Source organism: Neodiprion fabricii, chromosome 5 (assembly GCF_021155785.1).
Source record: "Neodiprion fabricii isolate iyNeoFabr1 chromosome 5, iyNeoFabr1.1, whole genome shotgun sequence".
Taxonomy (NCBI): Eukaryota; Metazoa; Arthropoda; class Insecta; order Hymenoptera; family Diprionidae; genus Neodiprion; species Neodiprion fabricii.
The window spans coordinates 35,049,149-35,072,300 of NC_060243.1; the positions used below are offsets into that span (position 1 = coordinate 35,049,149).

At 41.0% G+C, this 23,152-nt stretch overlaps 1 protein-coding gene across 2 annotated transcripts in view; it reads left to right on the forward strand.

Annotated features, from left to right (window-relative positions):
* LOC124183617 (metabotropic glutamate receptor 7-like) overlaps positions 1-23,152 on the forward strand; it is a 75,912-nt gene that overhangs the window by 24,753 nt on the left and 28,007 nt on the right. For both annotated transcript variants that reach the window (XM_046572307.1, XM_046572305.1), the window contains exons 2-5: positions 3,078-3,306; positions 4,424-4,639; positions 14,415-14,546; positions 18,495-18,674. In XM_046572307.1, coding sequence (XP_046428263.1) covers positions 3,145-3,306; positions 4,424-4,639; positions 14,415-14,546; positions 18,495-18,674 — 690 coding nt within the window. In that variant the 5' untranslated portion in view covers positions 3,078-3,144. The remainder of the gene's footprint in view (positions 1-3,077; positions 3,307-4,423; positions 4,640-14,414; positions 14,547-18,494; positions 18,675-23,152) is intronic.

The following is a 23,152-nucleotide window of genomic DNA, read 5'->3' on the forward strand; positions in this document are numbered from 1 at the left end:
CGTCTGCTCCATACGCGGCGGGTGTAGCGCCGATGTACCCAGAAATAAATGAATAGATCTGATTAGATCAAAATTTTGATCGCGTGTAAATTATAACTCAGAGATGCAAATAAATTTGATTTGATTTGAATGCATACAATTGAACTAGATCTATTATTTCGGTCTATAAATAATTTTACGTACAGTTGGATAAGATTAGATAAAGACAAGATTTGGATTGATTTTTTCTCAGGTAGTGTAAAGAAAGCATGTGGAAAGAATTGAAAAAATATGAAATCACGAGCTTGTCGGAGGAGAAGGGGAAGGTGTTTCATAACCGTACTGGTAATCATTAATTCTCGGATCGTGAAGCGCGAAATACGGAGGTGACGTTAATTGCAGTTTCTAGAACTCATGTGGAAAACTATAAATTCGCCATAAATCGTAGGGATAAGCGTCTATGGTGAAGGCTCAATCCTGTGTCAACACACGTATGTGAAGTCATTCCGCCCACCAGGGAGTCAGAAGTTAACTTCGAGTTCGATAGGTACACCTAGAATACGTCGTAAAAGAGAAACTTCTGGAAAATCAGTTCAAGGGTCAGCAAATCTCGATGTTGGCTAACGGCAAGTCAATTTCAAACTGCTTCTTCTTTCTGATCGAGCTTACCTTTGATTCATTAAATTTATTCATGGATTATGGACATTGACTTTCACCTTCACGTACAATTTCGAGTTGAAATGTTCCCGCTGGTGAACTTACGTGGCAGAAATAAGTTATTTAACAAGTGACGCGAGCATTCAAATGTTTAATGGTTTTGAAACTTTGTAGCGTGTGTAAAGTTCGCCACGGAAACAATTGTTATCTTCAAATAACAAATTCTTGTAAGCGATAATATATTTCGTTCAATTGAATATGAAGAAAACAAAATGTTTTTTGAATGTACCCACGTTGGCAGTGAGTATTACGGGTGTAAAGACTGTTGAAGATCTTGCAGCCCAGCTTTTGTTTCAACCTTTCGAATTTTCGGTGAATTACACCATGTCAGTTGTGTTGGATATATTATCACCTTCATCTTCTGCAAAAGATTCAACTACGAACTTTAGTTTCAAGGCTAACCTTATTTCGATGTGCATTATTAGTCATCACGAATTATTACCGACTTAGCCATAGATATCAGCGGCAATCGATCGTGATCTTACCGAGAGAGAAAAATCAGCGACCATTCGACCCTCAAGCGGTGTTGCCGTTTCTAGTACAATTGTACTTTTCCACCATTTTTAGTAGGCCGGCATACTTTATAATTTTTTAGTACATTTACACCCGTATTCGTAGTCCTTCCTTGAGGAACAAGGATTCCTTGTTCTCATTTCACGTTTCATGAACAAGGAATCCTTGTTCCTCAAGGAATGACTATGAATACGGGTGTTAGAGATATTCTAGTGAATTAACATTTGTTAATGTGGATTGCGAATTTTACCCGAACAACGATCAAAAATACTACTCCATGATCAAGAATATCCAGTATGGAACAGATTTAAGTTTTGAAAATGTATTTATGCGAAGACGAATTCCGTAAAACTGGTTTTTTTGTACAGTTTTTGCGTTAAAATTTAAAACTTCGAAAATTTCGTACACTTTTTTGCAGGCTACGCATGCGCATTGGTACGCTGAAAGAGACCTTTCCGTGTGTTGCCTCACTAACAAGTGCGAAAACAATGAAAGCACTACCTGGCGGCAAAAGACATAACCTCACAATAGTTGAATTCCACTCAGTACATTCTACCACCTATCTAGTACATTTTTATTTTTTCATAGAGCTGCTACATTCTTAATTACCAGAGTGGCAATACTGCCCTCAAGAACAAATTACTAAACCTTCGCGGACGTGGAAGGTTGGTTACGACGCGATTCTCGACCCTAAAAGTCACGACTGAATTCTCGGGAAGGAAACTTTTTGTATCAGAATAATGTCCCTTTTTTGTAACGTATCATTCAAAGAGTCCCCGATGTTATACGATGTCTCGCGATGAGGTCACATCGTATTGTGCGCTTTATTGTTAAATTTATCTTTCAATACCACTTGTAAGCAGCTTTCGCCTAATATCCTTGAGATTGGCGCACTTTTCTGCGCAGTGCAATTTCGACCGTCGACTGTGTAACTAATTTAACAAGCTCTACTCAAACAAGCTTAACAAGAGTCAAAAAACCGGCCCAGTCTTGTACATATATCTGTGGACGTTTTCGTTAGGGCGGCAGAAACTCTTTTTGTACCGTCTGTTGCCTCCTGTCGCTGTGGTACCTTGCGAAAAATCTATTAAACCGTATGAACTTGTTCAATGAACCTCAATGGCATAAGAGTCATTTTCAAACATCAGAAAAAGAAAACAACAAAATTACCCTTCGATCCCTTTTGATTTTTGTGGGAATTTAAATTGCGTCATTGAAAGGCATCAGGGAGGCAAGATAGATGAATTCTTTGACGCAGGTTTACCAATTTATTTCCAATCAACGTGACGAAAAGCTTCACAGACGTAAAACAGGTCGGAAGGTAAATTGAATAAATCTATTCTGTAACTTGAAAAATCCGATATTATAATACTGACAGAAATAAAATATTGATATGTATTCGTGCGTCCGAGATACATCGACGTACGACTTACGTTGCCGATTGGCAAGAAATTTAACCCCAGAAAACTCCATAACCATTCCCAGCCGAAAAAAGAAAAGTCTCCTTAATTGGTCCTCGACTTCAGATCTAAACATTGAATTACGTCCCGCTAGGCCATTGTACCTTTTCCAGCGCAGACATTTATCCCTTCGAAAATCTCTTTGGTAATATACTACGTCTATCCCCAAAGATATAAAAATATCCTGAGAAATGCGAGGAGTGAGAAAGCTTTAACCAGTTGGCAAGCTTGGGATATAAAACTCTAAACTTAATTTCTCCGCCCCAAACTCGGGCAATTGTACAACGAGTTAATGTATGACTATTCTCTCCCTCGGTGTTAAATATCTACCGCTGTCGTTTGCCAGTGAAAAATAATGTTTACTTTCTTATCCGATAAAAACAACGGGATGTTTGTTCGGTGTTTCAGTGGTGGCGCGGTGCCTCGTCGTTGGTCTGGAACGTCGGCTGATTCAAAGTCCAAGCGTTTCATCAATATGACGAGCCTCTACCGAGTGCTGCTATGGATGTGCTGGTTCCTCGTTCTTATCGAGTGTTACGACGAGCCGAAAAACAACGACGAGGACGACGAGAGCTCGAAGTTGATTCGCATCACCGGAGACATAATCCTGGGGGGGATATTTCCTATGCACGAACAGGTGAGGCGATTCTTGCTATTTATCGAATTCAGATCGCATTGCAGTTCAAGTTCAGAAACGAAAGTGGATCACGTCCCGCAGGGCTGATAGCCATGTGCTTGCGCTGAAAGGGTCGGTATTAACTCGATTCAAATCTGATCCAGTCGGAGGCTTATCTCAAAGAGAATCTCACGGCTCGTATACCTTTCCTCTCGTTAGGAACTCCGTAAAAGCTCAACTTTCACGAGATAAGCTGCAGACAGAGCAGCGACGGGCTTTGTTCGTGTCAAACGCTGCTCTAATAGGATATTGCTTGTCTGTAAAATCAAATAGCTATCGAAACGCATAGGTGTACATTAGGATGATCTAAAAATAGCGGATCCAATATGGTGGACCAAAATCCCAAAAGTCACTTGATGTTGCCATATTGGACCCACCACTTTGAATTTTGTGATTTCGAATTCGGATTCGTAATCAGCGACCCAAGAAATACCCGTATACTAAAATTTCATCAAAATCGTTCGGTAAATTTAACGTGATCCTGAAAGGGTCAAATGGGAAAAGCCACCCTCTTAAGGACACGGGTTAGAGTTGAGATAGAAATTTGAAAAAATTAACGCAATATTTTTGAATTACTTGGAACTGATTTGGTGCCATGGGTGACCGGTTGAAATTAAAAAATGACCTTTTCAAGGACCGCCCTAGTGTACATGTATGTATAGAGAAAGTTGGCGAGTTGAGCGGATATGTTTTTCACGCACAAGCTCATGAAATAATCGATGGGCGAACGCAGATTTAGGGGGCGAATAGGCCGCGTCTTACGCGGTCGTTAATTTCTGCAGATGAAATTCTTACGCAGCCCTTTTTTTTACCTTTAGAAAACTTGAGCAAGCTTTACCCCGTCAGATTTTATGGACGTGTTTGTTATCCGCCTTTTCACTCTAGCGATTTCGCTGGTGGTTGGGAAACTTTTTAAGCGAACAGATCCGAGATTCCACCACGCGGCCGATGTATTCGCCCTTTTTCGTACATTCCCTTTTACAACGGGATACATATTCGGGGAAGTGAATATTCCCCGTCAAAGTCTTGGAGTATACCTTCCGAGCCACTAGTCAAGGTTGACTTTATTCGACTTCAGGTGCCGGGAACCATGGGCCAATCTCCCTGCGGAGCAGTCAAGGAAGAGAAAGGTGTTCAACGGCTCGAGGCGATGCTCTACGCCTTGGACGAGCTGAACACCGACTCGAGCATTCTGCCCAATACCACCCTGGGCGGGTTGATTCTCGACTCCTGCAGCAGCGACACGTATGCCCTCGACCAGAGCATGGAGTTTGTCCGATCCTACATGAACCAGGTTAGTTGACGAGTTTATTTTCTCTTCCGAACCTTGGCAGCTTTTTCTAACCATCTTTGCTCGTAGGAGCAAATCCGCCTGCACGCCATGTCCTTAATTCTACGAACAGAATTCATTCCCGCGGGGTGGAAGAACTTTGAGTGAAAGACCGTGTTTTTCGTCCCATTCCTGAGGATTCGCTAATGAAGATTTCTCAATTTAGCACAACCCTTGACGAGTAATGGGCCTTTGAGCTAATATTATAGGATGTTTATGCCTCGCTTAATATTGGCTTTTAGGCAGAAACTTCTTCACGTTCTCGGGGGACGAGGCGCAGGATTGATTTCCTCGTATTTTCAAGAAAATAAAGCTCGGGGATACATGCTCGAAACAAGAAGAAAAATGAGACGAGCTTGTAGCTGACAGGGAGCCTTGCGGAAATACCTTTGAAGCAATAAATTAATATTGATCTTATCTTTTGTTTTGCTCGTCCCTACAACATACAGTCGGGGATGTGTTTAAGTGAGCATTGAAGGAAGACGTTATGCTCCTTTATCCCTCTGAAGAGGATTATTCTGAATGAAAAACAGAAATCCCAAGCGGATGATGCGTAGTTGTCACCACCAAACCTTAAGACCATGAACTCACAATCGCCCGAACTTCGTACCCCATTAATTGTTTTTACTCGATCTGAATGTACCACGATCGCGGCGGTTCAACGTTGAACAACACTGAGTTAGGCTCGATAGCTAGACTTTCTCATCATCATTTTTTAAAATAACATTGGCTGCCAGGTTACATCGCGGCAAAGTGAGCCTCGCCATAACTCAACGTCACTTTTAGCCGGGATCTAGCTAAGGATGAAGAGTAAAATATTCTCCCTGTATATCTTGCAACGGTAGCCATGAATTCAACGCTTTACAGACATTTCTCGTGGCACATGTAGCATACGGGTCGACCCTCGAGCATAGAACCTCATCTATATATTTCCGAAAGGTAAGACGTATGTATGTAGAAGTTCTACAGTTGCCGAATCTCTTGACTCCAACCAATACTCATCGGTATGTTTTCATGCCTGCTGCGCTTGAAGAGAAAGGGAAGTAGTGTCTCCAGTTGCAAAAGGCGAGTCCTAACCCAACCTAACCTAACCTAACCTAACCTAACCTCCGATTACTTTTAACCTTTTCATGCATAATTGTATACTTTTTTTTTACACGCGATTCACTTGAAATTTTTCATATATGGGCTTAAGGGGTAGCTGATTACGGATCTAAAACTTGAAATCCGAAAATTCATAATGGTGGATCCAATATGGCGGACAAAAAACAATAAGACGAATAGTTTTGAAAATATTCTATAAAACTTTTTGGTATGTATCAAGTTTGTGTTAAAATTGGAATTCGGATTTTTATGGTAGCTTAGCAGATAGTGTTTTTTTTTTTCGTGGAAAAATCCGAATTTCAATCATTTATTTACCCGGGATATCTTCACAATAAATAAATAAATAAATTAATTTTATGTTTTTTTAGGTTTGGAAATATTTCATGGACGTGTGAAACCAAAAACTCAGCAGCTGTTACCAAAAAAGTAGTTTGACAAGCAAAAATCGATAAAAAAAAAAGTTGGAACGCTGAAAGTCCCAGCGTGAATCAAAGGGGTAAACACTCTAGTTCGGACATACAGCATTGATCATCTAGCTCTCTTGCACGCCTCTTGTTTCGCTCGTGTACTGATATACCGCTGCAGACCGAACCCTCGTAGAACACGAATTTTATTACCAAACAAACACCCTCCTACGGCTGTTTATTTAGCCTGCGAACCGTTACGACGGACGTGAGGCGGTCATTCTTCCCGCCCTGTACTCCTTCCTATTGACCCGGCATCTTCTACCCACTTGAAAATCCTCCTCCACACCTGCTACCCAGAAAATGGATACACAAATACAGGCAAAACGCCGGGCCAGATGCACCGAGCTTTCTCGGCTCCCCCCTCCCTAATCCCTGAATGACCTGCGCCCTGCGCATCACGTATCGCCTGCAGCTTTGGCCTGAGATTCCGCCGCGCGTATTCACACTGTAAGCAGATATTTCAGAATTAAATCTGAAAAGTGGCTGCAACGGCGGACGTATGTTAGGTACTCTGCTGGCGGTTGAAGAAGGTCCCGGCGATTACAAGTGCCTACTCTCGACGAAAGCGTGCGGCATCAATCTATGGCCCTTGAAAGGGTGAGAGTGAGTCGGCAAAACAATGAGCTTACCAGAAACGAGGCTTCTAGCTCTTTCCACCAACTATATAGGATCATGTTTTCACTTCCGCTCGCTGCGACGTATACGTACGAGTGTTGGCTACCCTTTTCCTAACTCAGTTACGTAAATTGTGAAACAATTTTATACATTTTGAACATGATAATTGCGGCTACCCCACGGTGATTATAATGCAAATCCTTTGAAATTCCGTAGAGGTTTTGAAGTTGACAAATCTTCCGTCCGAGTAATGATATTCAATTCACCATTGCCCTAATGTTACCCTCAGGACCAGTTCCCGGACCCTAAAACGTTAGGATACCTTCAAACCCTCGACCCAGCAAAAGAGCCGCAAAGAAACGGGCATAGAATCCGAATCACCAGAGCGTGAAAACATGAGATTCGGACTGATCCTCAATCGGCTGGACTTCGAATATTTTGTCCAGTAGGGAATTTCCATGTCGCAATTCTCGCCGTCACTGAACCGCCAGTTTTAGTCTTAACAAAATTTACTAATGACCAAGTCTATATGGAAAACCGTGTTCTCTTACAGTAACTGTGTTAAGGTTTAAATTATAGTTTATCAGTGAAATATCAATAAAGGTATCAACCATCGCTGAAATAACTATCGGATGATGGTGGAAGTACAAGACCTATCTGTGCCCTGATTGCATTTACCATCTTATCTTAGAAATACCGACTGACGATAATTACGAAGTTGCTGGTAATGCAATAAGCGTTAATAACAGAGACTCTCCAAGCTTGTCCCATCATCGTAAAGATTTTCACGATTTTAACACCGTTAATTAGATAGTATTCCTCCGACCTGGCTAACTTCGTACGTACAATCGTTCCGGTATAATGTTTCATTTTCGGTCAAACGACTGTGGCCTCAACTCCACCAAATCATTGCCGGGCTTTATTTGATCAGAACTGGAAGAATTGTCTGACGTGAATCTAAGGCAGTCTGATTGATTCTGGTGGCTTGCGGCGAGCCAATTAAAATTAGCGCGAAAATAACTTCTGGTCAGCTGTCGTAATGACTAGACAACTTTATCAAATTAAAGCTACGGGTGGTGAAATTCATGATTTAACCCTTTGAATTACACATTATTGTACTGAGCCGACTTTTATAACAAGACACTATTCTTTTGGTTTTGGGGTCACTGATTACAAACATGAGATCAGATTTCAGAAATCCAATATGGCGGACGAAAATTTCAAATTATCATCGAATACGGTCAAAAAAACTCTATGCAGGGATTTTCAGGGATTAGGTGGTGATTGGATCCGCCAACTTAAATTTTATAAATCCGTTTTCAGATTCAGAGTCAGGAACGCCAAAATGTATAATTTATGTAAGACATGTATGACTATGACTCAAAAGGTTAATTCTTCCTTATGATCGCGTTTCACTGTGGCAACTCATTCTGTTCGTTTTGAAATTGCAACGGTCAACACGGGGCTGCTTCTCGCGGCAGAACTTCTAGGCTATATTTATTTTTTCTTTTATTTTGCTAGCCCTTGTATTTTTCCAATCAGGTAAGAACGTGAACAATCGAAAACAAAGCCAATACCATATATTATTCAGATTAGTTGACTTTTCGTGTACGGTACTCGATTGGAATTTGCCGTTTACAATGTTTATTTACCAATGCGCTTCTGGGTGCAACTTGACTCGCTGTGCGTCGCGCAAGCAATTTACTGTGGACAATTAACACTCTTCCGGAGCCATAATTACTGCTCGAGGCAATTTTCAGAGCAATGGCTGTACTATTCACGGAAAATTCGCAAATATGGAGAGCGAAATTTTCACACGCGAGATCCACGAGTTTTCCCTCCGTTCTATACCTCAGCTTGCTGTATTAGATTACAGTTATTATCAACCCATCGACGGTTGGCCCGACGCTCTAACGACGAAGAGGTTCGCCACGATCGAGTAGCTGTGCCAAGTAAAAGTAGAGTAAATCTATTTTTCAATATATCCCAATGGCTGGAAGAAATTTCGACGGAACGAATCCATTTGGTAATTCGTTCTGATTGATGAAAAGTTCACGACGTTATATGAATTTTTTGCGCAACAACTTTGCTTCAACTTTTTTATTTACCTGTTAATTAGTTTTTGTTTTCCAGTCGATGTTTGACCAGCTATACCTACTTGACGGTTTACCACACCGCATTTGCGTGGTACATATTTAACTTGCCTGCGGATTTCAACTAATTGTACCATACCTCTCCTTCAGCTGTCGGGCAGCTACGAATTTCACCCTCGGAGAAACTTTCCATCGCACCTGCTTGTAGCTTCCCACAGTTTATAGAAATTCAATTGATTTCCACGCTTCAGAAATTTTTACTCTCACAGACGCGTTACTTGTCAAAGAAAAAAGAGCTGTCGAGGTCTAAGGATGGCGTTAAGCTGCATGGAAGGTAATGTTACACGTGCAAATATTATGTCATCCATACCATGAGAAATAGTTTTTATGATGAAAAGTAAAAAGGCGCAGACTGTAAGGATTCGAAAACGGTTTTTGACGGGGGAATCTGTTCTAGATCATCGGCATTTTTTTCTAGAATTATGAATTCTCTTACATCAATTGATTATCCGACAGAATGCGAAGGTTATGTTCGTACCTCTCGATCACTGATTCAAACCTTTATTTCGCGTATCGATGCTGGCACGTTTCATAATTTTCGGTTTGCCATCGGCAGAATGTAGCTGAGCTAGAAACGGAATGACGGGGGACTTGAGGTCTTGTCATTCATTCGGCGACTTTGATGAAATACGTGCCTATTCACCTGTCGCTTTCGCTGACTGATGCGGAAACCAAGCGAAAGGAATGGCTCCCCATAAGCCTTCAATTGGCACGATTTGTTTGTTTCAGATCGGTTGTTTGAATTTAGAGACACAATCCCGTTGTGTTCCGCAGAGCGAATAAACACAGGAAATTAATCATTTCATTTTGAAAACCCCAGCGTAACCCCGGCCCTAAGTCAAGTTCGGAAAATTCAATTACCTGCAACCCGGCCTCGAAATTTTCTGAGCTAATTAATCAATCCTCTTCTATTCTTAATGACAGGCTTACTCCACGAGCTTGAAAATCTATCGCTTCGTAACTGTTTAATTTCTGTATGTGTTAACGTGTAGTGTAATGTAAAACACGTGAACCGAAATGAAAGTGGCAAATACATAGCCACATTGGGGCAAGGTCTCCAAACTGTGATTGCAAAACTTGGGATGGCCACTTAATTTCTTAAACGAAATAAAAGCATACATACGGCTTGTGTGATTTCAGCTTTCGGAAGGCTATTTTCCGCGATATTAGAAGGTTGAAGTGACCAACGAGCGGTGGAAATTTACTTGACATTTAAAGGTACAAACATCGCAATACCTCCAATATATGATTCCGCGGTTGGGGTAATGTTTTTTCTCTGAACGTAGGATCATGCCTTAGAACTCGCATAGTTCGACCGTAATTTCTCACGAAGTATGTGTTCACACATTCTACGCATACAGATTTAAAAAGGTGACCGAAATTCGATACAACACTTCTCTCCCCGCACACGTTAATAATACGTTAATAAATTTTTCTACAAAGCACCCTGACTGTGTATAACATGTAACTCGTACACGCCTACATCGTCGGAAATCCAGTGTCAAATTTGATTCCACTCGGGGTCCGATTTCACACAAGCGGGTGACCAAGCCACCGTCAATTACTACGCGGGATCTCTTATTAATTCTTTTTCATAAACATCACGTTCAGCGTCGCCGGATTTAGCACCAAACGAGGTGGGCTATTTTCGAAGCTACAGGAACGGAGTCAGATTTCATCCGGGGTTCTCACAGTCTATGTATCGGTCGTTCTGAAAACGCGTCGGAATTCAAGCAGACGGTGTAAAACGAGCAGCTCATCCAATGCTAACTAACGTTAACATCGCGAATGTAAATTACGTTGAGAGAAATTAAGCAGCGATCAAGACTCGTCTGCCTCGTGCCGGTGGAACTGTATCAACGGGCTCAGCTTACAATTAGCTTCTTCGCCAAAGGATCTCACAACATGCACCCACATTATAGGCCTATCTGCCTACTTACATGTATTACATAGCACACAAACCCCGGGTATTGGCTTTTGACTCTTGACTGGGGCAACTTCCACTTGCACATAAACACCGGAGGGAGCGTGTCAAGTGGGATCACGACGATAGGTTTGAGTCGAAATCCCTCGACCATTATAGGTCTAAGGGATTCCAGGGTGCGAGTACCTTCTGCTTCTGTGGACGCGGTAGAACGGCGCAACCTTCTTCACCCTCGGAAAATTAGTAAATAAAGGCCCTTACCCTTACCCTCACCCTTACCCTGTCACTTTCAATTATAATTTAAAAGAAGTAGTAGATTACGTATCTGGGATGCAAAGTAGGTATTTTCGCGTCGACAGTCTAGAGTTTGCAACATATGTCAGCCGGAGCCGAATATTGCAAATGCGTAAGACGTAAAAAACTTTAATTTTATCGGGTACACGATGCTATTTGGCTGACAAAAGTAAGGCTTACAGTTTCTTGTTTCACAGTCTTGCGTTCCAAAAACGAATGCGCGTGCACGGAGTATGAATTTGACCACTTTAAAGGACTAGAATATTTTACGCGCTTTTTTGCACTGTCGCAAAAATGACTAATTCCGAAAAACTTGAAGATACGCGTTACCGTAAGCGAAGCTGTGTTTTCCTGGGAAAATCAGACTGCCAACCAATTGACATAATATTTTGCGTCTACTATTGCTCTACACGTGTATAAGTGAAAACTTGAGACACGAGACGGAAAATAATGAATCTCAATTACCTATCAACACACCAAAATACCTCGAGTATTACCTAACAACTCGCTTATTCTTTTTAGTGCCTGCTTCATTTAGTTGGAATTCGTTTCAACCTTTTCACAGAATTTCCTCAAGGTGAAAATTGCAGAATTTATACTATGCGGTTAGAAGAAGTTTCTACATTTTTCTCTACAACTATGTAGATGAGGAGAGACGATTAAAAGATCATTTAGATTGAACGGTAAATTTCTCATTTTTCCATGCATATTGTTGAATCGCTAATCACTTAATCGATCAAATCTTGTTACAACGACGATGAAAAACTAATTTGCCCTATCGAGGATAACCCTTATACTCCAGTGTAAGATCCATGAAAAATTTGTCGTGGAGGGACGACCCTTAACATCCGGTTTATTCGCTAACAAAGAAGGTATCCCAAGTCTATCTTTCCGATTTGATTTCTTTTCTACTTTATTATAGTAGAGTAAAACCTAAGCGACACGTATTTTTTTTTTTTTTTTTTTCATCTGCCACTAAATACTTTAAGGGGGTAAAACCACCCGCCAAAATAATGCTTGTGAACGGCGAAATGGCAGTTTGACCCACAAGAACGTAATATTTCTTGACCAATCCAACTGGAAACGATTTCTCATAACGAGAAATGAAAAATGCAATTTTATCAATTAAGAAAAAAAAAAATAAAAAATTGTCGAATCGTCCCTTGACATTTCTTACTTCGGAGGGTGGTTTCACCCCCCTAAAGTGTTTAATGGCAGATAACAAAAAAATACGCGTCACTTAGTTTTTAGGCTGCTATAAAATATTACAAAAGAAATGAAATCGGAGAGATCGACCTGGGATATCCTCCTAGTAAGACACGCGCCCGTCAAAAGCTCTTTACTCACCGCGTGGACACCTCGTGAATACATCGACGAAAACCATGTCGTTTGGAAGGTAGGCGTCGTGACTGTCGTGAGTTCATTAATTCTAGGCATGGGGCGCCCTGTATCACGTCGGCTTCTCGGTATTACGCTGCAGTAGTGCATTTTGGTGAATGTCAATATCGAGTTAGATACATTAACCAGCCCCACGGAGTAGTAGTCGGCGATGTTTGCTATCGCGTCATATTTAGACGAAACTCTGGAGGCCTCGCATGGCTGCCGTCTACATTCCAATTACGAGCAGCATCGCGAAACACTTTGTTCAATATCGTGAATACTCTCAATTAATACTCTCAAGTATACAATGTACAAACCGAGTCTCCGCCTCGCATCAAATAATTCTATGCTGCTGTTTTTGAGTAGACTGTCATACCTTCACTGATTTTTAAAATCCGAATCAAGTTACCTCAGCACCATTTCTCGCATTTCCAACTCTTCACATCCGTAATATACATTTTCATTCCCGTATTGTGGTTGCCGCAACAATTTCAATCGCGACTCAGTTTTGTTTAGTTTCGAAAAATTGTTCAACTTTCGTCTAGTACAGGCCTCGAAAAATGATACATTCCAGTCTAGTCTCCGTTTTTTCATGGCTTTATCCAAAGGTCAAATCACGCCCAGAACAAATTAACTTCGACTAACGTTCGTTTGACACCTAAAGGAACTGTGACAACAATGCAGTATTATCCTTTATTTCATTATACGCCTGTCGTAATTAACTTACTCTGAGTTAAAATTACGTAAATTGAAAACGTATACGATACCCAGGTATCGAGGATGTGAGGCTCTGCTAATTTTTTATTTTTTTTACACATTTTAATTCTGGTGTCATAAAACAAGGAAGTATATTATTAAATTATAACGTCATTATATTTTAATAAAATGTGAATAATCGTAAAACTAGGTCTTATAACAAGTCAAGGTAAATTTAAACGAAAGATAGTGCTATATAAGTATTAAAATAATAATTTGGACGTAAAATAGGTAAAGTAAAATGAACAAAATAGAGAACAAATAACATTCATCAATGGGGTTAAACCATTCGATTTTTTGTACACTATAGCGTACAATCTTGATTTTCGTATTTCTTACGATTTTCTCGAGATATACTGCATATAAAATAATTTTCAAGTATATGAAGTAGGGGTAAAATTTTCTATTTATTTTATACAATTAGTCTCGCATTACAAGAAAATCGCAGTTTAAAAAAAAAAACTTAATTTCTGAAGCAAATGCCAAACATCTTAAAACCTTACAAAAAATGTTTCTTCGCTCAAATAAAGACATTTCAAGAAAATATTTTCAGTTTAAAGCGAACGGGTTAAATCCAAACGTTATATTTCTAACAGTGACTATGTGACCCAAGAGATTTGTACCTGAATCTTCTTAAGAGGTTATACCTAGTTAGAATTTTTCAAAAATCGATTCTTTTCTTAAATTTCATTTTCGTAATGTACATACATTGAAGTATATACACTGCAAATCTCATGTCGACCCGACAAATATTCTCGAAGTTACGGGCACGTTTGCAAAGTCGCCCCCCGAAGCGTATAAAGTGCTTTTCAAACTTTCAACGCATTTTTCTCAAAACTATGCTTTCAAAGTCGGCGAGCAAGATTTCTCGGAAACTGCTGAACCGATCAGTCTCAAATTTTTGTACAAACTTTATGAATATACATTAATAAATTGTAACGACTCTTGATGGAAAATCCTTGAAAAATTGCTTTTATCGCCCTCTATATGGGCATCAAAAGACTGAGGACTGTCACCTAGCGACTATCTGGCTTCTTTTGTTTCAGGATATGTCCGAGTACAAGTGCGAGAGCGGAAAACCACCGGTATACGTTCCGCACAAGCCAGTAACCGGAGTCATCGGAGCCTCTTTCAGCGTAGTTTCCATCATGGTAGCCAACATTCTCCGGCTGTTCAAGGTGAGTAATTTGTTTTTAAGATAAGTTCTGGGACGTTCCAGTGTTATCCGCTTCCTCGATAGGGGCGAATTTTGTAAAATATGCGCCGACATTTGCTCAACACGTTTCATCTGGTTGATGGGGTATTTAAAACTTGGCCAACCTTTGTTTGCTTTTTACGTACCTACCTGACTTCAAACTTTCAAAACACCCTCGAGTTTGTCAATTCTCAGCATCCAACTCCCCGACCTCCTGAACTACTAGGCGGAGTTAGGCAAGTTCTTGAAAAGTGGAGCGGTGCGTAAAAGTTTGGAAATCGATTACTGTCGCCAAACTGTCGCAAGTACTAATGAATAATAAAAACAAAAAAACAAAATAAAAAAAGAAAATTCCCTCGACTCGGCTGAACGGTTATTGCTACAACTTGTAATTTTTCCTCGACGCTAAGACAGTGATCAGGGTTATTCCGCTCTTGCAGAATAAATCGAGTGACAACGCTGGGAGCAAATTTTTATTTAGATCTGATTACGACGTCGCTGCCGTCGGGTGACAAAAATTTCCCCTCTTTCTGGTGAAAAAAGTTATACCCATAACTTTCCTCACGTGTCCCGGCAGCACTTGGCCTCGACTGAAAGGCGTATTAGCTCGCATATTTGTCCCGAATCATCCCTCGGCTGAATGAAAACGCGTCCGCCCGTGCAGCCTTTCACGAATCAGTTGCTCCGAGGGGCTTAGGGTGATGTGGGATTCAACTTTGCAACGCGGAGGATAGCGGCTGGATCCAAAAGATGCAAATTTGATGCCGGATGAGGGCTTCGAGGCGCTGGAATTAGTTGTGAGACAAATCAACGGAGGTTTTTATTCCGAAAGAAGGGCAAAGTCTCGTCTCCTGAACCACGGTCCACCCTTGGTCACCCTGAAAGCGGAGAGTCTCAGCGTTGCCAACTCAAAATCTAGGCGTTTCACTAGCTCGAGTTGAAAGATTCATGCTTTGGGACGAAAGGTCACCAGATTTTTTTATAGTGCCTTTTTATTTATTAAAACGGTATTACAAATGTTTTTAATATTTGCACGTTCACACTTCTGAATTTACATATATTTTATATTCATCGCAATAAATGTATATAGAGTATTGATGACGATGAGTCGTACCATATTTTCTACAAAAACAAAGTTCATAAGAATATATTTTAGGCATTCAGCATGCTTGATTTTTATATTTTTATTACATATTTACATTATGTGTTATTTTATTGAGCAATGACAATTGCACATACTGAGTTTGATTATGTTTTGGAGCACGTTTTTCCCATTATTTCAGCGTCGGCACATGTTTTTGCAATTTAAAATGTAGACTGAAGATTTGAAGAATAGGTCGATAATCCCTAGAATCCCTAGAACGACCGAATGCTGAATGCGCTCGAAAAAACCAGTAATAAACAAAAATAAAAAAATAAAAAATTTGAATAACGTGACTAAAAATTAATGCAACGGGTTCATATAGTCACCTGATTAGGTACTGGTCACAAATGAGAAAAAATATCACCGGAAGAGTGTTGAAAGTTGTTAAATCTAGTGCGAAAGTCTCTGACTTGGCAACGCTGGCGGAGAACGCGTAGTGCCCATACTTATTGTTAGGAGCAGCGATGACCAGGTTTCAAGAAAATGGTGAAGCAGAGGTTGGACGTTGATGATATCATCCCATTCAGGAAAGGCTGCGTCAAACAAAGCTCGGAGACGCCACGGCCGAGTGGCGCTTTTTATTGTCATAGCTCGGTTGTCGGGATGGAGAGGAAAATATTACAAGCGGTGAGGATCTTGTCGGGAAAACAAGTTTGGATGAATTGGATTTGTTGCAGCCGCTGCCGCTGCCGAAACCGTAAATACTTCGATTTTCCTTTGAGAGATTTATTTATCATGTATGAATACATACCTACCCGTAAATACTGAATAATGCAAAGATTTTTCGGGTGAACTGACAGGTTTTTTGTTAATATGGAGCAGCTGCTCTGTCCCACTGCTAGCTTAAAAATGAAAAATTTATTGAATCGGAAGTAGGACGGCATTACGTACGCGAAATGTTTCAAGCTGCGGAATGGTCATCTTCCAACATTCCGAGACAAGAGATCATTTGCATTAAGATTCTCATAATGTGCTTTTCAAGTCGAGACTCTAGTGCAACAGTTCACCGAGTGTATGAAAAAGAATTATTAATATTTAATCGCAATTAGAGCTGAACTCGAGCTTCTAAGAGCATCTCCAACGGTCTCGAGTAAATGTGAATACAGAGGATTTCCGTCGGAATAGTGCAATGCTTGAATTCCGTTAAATGTACAATGCAAGAAACGCGCGCTATTTCTACAACCTCGTATAAGTGATGTCGAGAAAGCTGGAAATAAGGTGATTCACAAGGCTACTGAGTGCTTACAATAAGATTGGTGAAGCGCTGGAACTAAATCGATATAAAAGAAAATCGTTCATCACTTTCGATACCAACATCATATGCCTATTAACACTTCAATTCACGCTGGGACGCTCAGAATTTTACGGAATTTTTTGAACATTTTTTTCCTAGCAATTGTTGTTTATTTGCCATATTGGCTGCGCCATTGTGAATTTTCAAATTTCGAGTTCAGAATTGTAATCAGCGGCCTCAAATGTCCGTGTATGCAAAATTTCTCGTGAACCGCATGCATGGAAAATGTCTGGATGAAAGAGCTAAGAGAACCTTGAGGCCATCACTTGAGGCTCTACGGTTCGGCCCAATTATACACAAAGTCGATTGCTTATCACGTACGCATCAAACGGGGTTGAGCCAAGAATAAATCTATCAGGATGCTGATCTCGCAAGTTTTTCGTTTTTTTTTTTTTTCACTAAGAATTAGGATACCGGGGAGATCTCGCACAAATGGTAGCGCGAGGCGCGGTCGATCGGTCACTGATAAGTTATAGGTAACGCATTGAATCCTCGGTCACAGATGTGTGTCGACATTCACAAACGCACAAGCCTCTTTTGAGATTGTAGCTTAATCATGTTAACAAAATATGGATAGGTTCGGAACCGACCGTGCGAAACCAACGCTAATCATTGCTACCCCAAAACTACAATTAACCATTATCTGATCAACCCGAGCGTGCAATGACTAATGATCAAAAGCTGCTTTCTTTAAGCTCTTTGAAAAACCGGCTCTCGCAGCGGTTGGGCCAGGGTTGAAATTCCGAAATTCCGCCTAAATTCAAATTATTTGATGGTGAAACTTGATGTAAGGAAATCAAACTTTTATTGAAACAACAAAATTTCATATGCTCAGAAACCCGCCGGCTCAAAGTCCCAAAATGTAAGATTCCAAAAATTCAAGTTATGATAGAGCAAGGTTCCGAAAAGTAAAGATCCGATAGAGCAAAGTTCCGAAAAATAAAGCTTCGATAGGGTAAAATTCCGAAAATTTAAATATACTCACGCAGCGTAGTTCACTCGACGAGTGGATGTAAGAAATTCGAAAACCGGAAATCACAATAACCAGAATTCCGAACGTTAAAATATCGAAAATCCAAAACAAAGAAAGATCAAAGCGGGGAAATTTCACCGACCCAAAAATTAGCAGAACTGAAATTCTTCGATCATTCGGAATTTCGATGTTTCGGATGTAAATATTTTCTCATTTTCGCACTTTCGGAACTTTCGCTTTTCGAAATTATGCCCTTTCGGCATTTATACCTTTTGGAATTTTCCCCTTTCAGAACTGCGCACTTACGGAACTTTGAGCATTGGGTTTCGGATCATTCGATACTTTGATATTTCGTCAAAAATTGATTTCTCTACTGTAAGTTTCGCCAGGAACAAATTCGAAATTTAGCGCTCTCGAAACTTTTCAAATTCGCAAATCCAGCCCCGCCCCAATTGGTTGTCGACCGCTCATGACGCGCTGCACTCTGTTTCACTTGTTTATCATCCGTAATTGTTTCTAGATCCCTCAGCTGAGCTACGCCTCTACGAGTACCGAACTTTCCGATAAGAGCCGATTCGAATACTTTAGTCGAGTCGTCCCGCCCGACAATTTCCAGGCTCAAGCGATGGTCGAAGTCGTGCGTCGACTGGGCTGGAAATACGTATCCACCGTCGCCGTTGAGGGTGATTACGGGGAAAAGGTAAGATATGCACCGCACTTACCTTTAACGTGTCTCAATCCTGAACCCACGTCTCGATACGACCATGCAATGATCATGCCATTTCCCACTCCAACACCAAGAACGTTTACATTTGTATCTCATACAATTTCATTGGCTCATTTTACTCTCCAGACTATAAACAGCGCCATCCAAAGACGCATGAATTCTGCTTCGAGCATTGCCGAATTCCTTACGGCAATCTACCGTCCACTACATTTTTATAGCAGTAATTTTTTCACCTTGAAGCTACAGTCAAGAATACATTTTCACCTTCCGCGTAGGTCGGTACTTGTTACATTTGCTGAGCTGTTTCACATGTCAGTTTAAAACCATGAATTCGCAGATCGTACAAGAATTTTGGGAATAAGGTACCATGCAGTTATTTTCCTCTTCTGTTCCATCGATTGCAGATTCGATTCAATGACGAATAATATAAAAATGGGAATCCCTCGACACAAACTGGCGAATTATGCCGTCGTCTGTCAGGCTTTCACCAACGATGAGGGTAGATAGGGAAATCTTAGATGTCTTCACCCGCGAAATAATGACGTACCGTTCGAGGATCAGTATATATGACAATCCGAGAGAAAAACCAATGGAAATTGATGTCGATTGCTGAGAATCGTTACAAGCATTGAAGCTTTTCCCATCTCCGTCTGCTAGTTATTACGATTTCTTTATAGAAACGTTTCAAGCGGTATCGTTATATGCCGCTATTGTTCTTCAATAAGAAAGTGGACAAAAAATAACGAAAGGTTTGTGTTGGTGTACCTCGAGGTTAATGATTTACACAGTCTACGTATACCGAAACCGAAAAACTGCACAAAGTGTATTCCACGCCAAGTCTAACACGGCGTTCGCTCACCGTAGCATTACCATCGAGATCAGTATTTTATCTTCATCGCGTATATGAATCCAATAGTAGTTTTTTCTCAGCATTCAATCGATCAACGTTCAAATTCGATTGGTTCCGATTTAAAACCGTATACAGATTAATTTTTATTATAACGTGGATGCAGATAGAATTGAATCCGAGTTGAAAGACCTTGAACCGTGATCTACAACTAATCCCGACACGGAGCTATTTTTTGTGAGGAAGTCTAGTCCAAAGAGAAGGAGATTCGATTCATTGATCCGTCGTCGCATAGGAGCTCCGCTATTTCCTCTGATCTTGGTTTACAGAGGAAAACTTGTATGACCAACTTCTGCATGTGGCAATACGAGATATTATTCCTTCCGGAAGAAGATTCAAAACGAAATGTATTTTGTAGATAGCTATGCTATGCCAGTGATTGCCGCGTATTGCATATAAGATTTTGAAACTTTGCACAGATATCTACTTCTTACTGAAGGATACTTACAATTCTTTCCACCTGCACCTCTTTATGCCACGGCTGGACACTCGAGCACTCGCTAACTTGCTTTCACTGTTTATATCGTAACAAAGCAGGCACTCCAGGATCCTGGAATTTGTAACTTTACCAAAGAGAATCTACAGATCGTAGCATGCTTTTCACATCCCAATGCCGTAACAAAGCAGCTACACCGAATTCATAAAGTGAACTCTGTCTGAGAAAGTAGTCTTGAGGCGTAAGAGGCGAAAAACTCAGGGATATGCTTCGTTGGCAAGAGTGGCCGTAATTAGCGTTCGCCTCGGCCACATCGCCAGATAGCCCAGCATCAACGCAAGCTGCTGTTTGACCTTGTCGGTGATCAACCCTGACGTTCTGGGATTATTCCGCGACACCCGGTAGTCAGTGTCGTTACAAATCATCGATCCTTTCAGTCACAGAGCCGGTGTAATAGCACCCTTTTCTTGTAATTTTTTTTAAATTCCATGCAAAATCCTACATTTTTTTGCATTTCAAAAATTAAATTGCGTGACTCAAAGGGTTAATAGAGCATAATCGTGCTTGCGAAGATACGGCAAAAATAAACGCGTTTTCTACCCTATTCACCAACGCGTAAAGATTACGATTGCTTCGTGATGACATGCGAAGACTATTCAGTTCTGAAACGTAAAACGAGTACGTGAAAATAGACTTGAATCCGACATCACTCCATCAATCCCTGTTCTTCCCTATGTAGTAAGTATCCATGTGTCGGATAGATGTTTATGTGCATCTACTACATTCCCAACAGTGACGTAAAATGGATCGACACTTTCCACCATTGTCAAATGCGCGCGGGTTTTAAAAATATGAAAAATTTCGCTTTCGGAGCCCGACACGACGAAGAGATAATGCATATATGTATTCGTGTTGGCCCCACATATACGGAAGTGGAAGTATTATTTCAAGCGCTCGTCACTCGGTTGTGGTAGAAAAATTCCATTATGCATACAATGAAGCGTAGCTCACTCTCCGTAGAAATCCGCCCCTCCGTCTGTCGTCGTGGGTACAGCCCGGTAGCCAGCATAAGCTATGCATACGATTCGATTGCTAAGCTAGTACGTATCCACGATTGAATAAATTCCCAGGATGTAGACGCAACGCGTGTATCCTCAAGTTATACCTAATTTGGGATATCGGTCAACTGTCGGCCCAACAGTCAAATATTTAGGTATCCCTCCAGCAGCCGGTGCATTTCTTTAGCCAGCGAGTGAATCGTAAAAAGACCGAATAATTCGGTAACTTCCCAGATACCTGCGGACGTGACTTGAACTTGTAACTTGTCGCACGCGTTGTATCTCCTTCATCCGTACAGTAACAGTCGGGAAAACTTGGCCGCTTAGAGTCTGACACCCTAGACGTATGTACCGATAAAGGGATAGAGCTGTTTGTCTTGACGGCATTTTGGAGCGAGTCGATCCCTATTTTCTCATAACTTGGTCCATACGTATGCACGTAAGCAAGTGGCATTGGTATTGGAAAATGTTCTCATGACGTCAGTGTACGGTCTTATACATATACAAGTCTTGGCACTTCCCCTAGAGTCTATAACCATTTGCGTGGCCGGTTGATGTCATTTTTGTCCGCAAGCGCCGACATCGGGAAAGCCGGGTGCGACAAGGACACAACCACTGGTCTTGATTTGTATTATATAATGTTCGGTATGACAGTAAAAAGAAGCAATTTTCAACTGAAGGAGGTTATGTCAAAAGCCGAAATGTGGGATATAGCGTGATAACATTACGCACGCGTAATACTAGGCTTGCCGGATACTAACGCTTATGCGGCAAAGTCTCGTATTAACTAGCCCCTGTAACGGCATGTCTTTTACCCACATATGCCCAGACCTATGTATATATATATGTATATATATATATATAAGACCATACGTCAGAGCCTGGTTGTCGGTGCCATTTACCACCACATAACCTAAGTTTTTAATTCTGATGAAGGCAAATCGTAATTATTGGGATTTCAAATTACTCATGTCACATAAATTAATTAAACATAATCAATAATGTACCTGTTCTACCAACCACGTGCAAAAAAATACGGTCGACGGTCAGCTGTCATGCCGGGTTACATTAGTTTGATTTTTCTCCACCAGATAACATATTGCAAAATGACGATCCCAATAATAAGTATGCATATGTGATATGCATACATTACGTATAACCACCGTAGCTGCAGTGACTCTAACTATGACCAAGCAGCCCCCAAGGACTAGCTGACGATCGAAACAAATCCCCAAGATATTGCGAAACTTTAATGAAATCAGAATCCCTCGCAGTCCCCGGAGACTTTGGGATAGCGGCCGAGTTTAACTACTACGTTGACTGAAGATACATGCAGGATAATAACGGACCGTCCTGGGCAAATCTTCGCGACGGATCCGAAGGTTTTCAATGAACCTTGCGGATAATTTATAAAACTGCACTTTTCCGGTGCCCTCTACCTTCTTCAACCTATTCAAAAGGCCGCTCCCGAGGCCCGTCAAGGTTCTACCGTCTTCACCCACGTAGGTATAATTACAGGCGAGTGTTGGTCATCCTTCTCAGGCTGGCTGCCCAATTGACCCTGCAGACAGCCAGAGTTAATTTACGCACTTAGATTTGGTAATTAGGAAGGCCGGAGAAGCTGCTTGATGCGATTAGATGCGTGAACGATCGTAAATCTCAACAAGTTTATATCGTCGTAAAATGCTGATTAAGAGTTTCCACTAGGAAGATAAACGGTTCGGACAAGGATGACTGGACGATTGTTTACGGTCCAAGAAACCGAATAGGAATCAGAGTTATCTCGTCTCTTCATTCATTTTGTTGTTCGATAGTTGCACCTCCTTTCGTACGATAACCCTAATTAATTCTAACGCATAGATCTGTTGGCACATTGCAGATACGTCCTTGAAAAGAACAACGAATGCGTATACAGATACAGTTTTCACTACCTGATTTGTTCAAATTAGCGTGGCGTGCTCAATCCCAAGCCTCCGTATGACAAAGTCGGTATTTCCGTTTTTGATTGCGAAAACCCTACTTCCTTGAAATTATCCGTACCTGTTGGTTA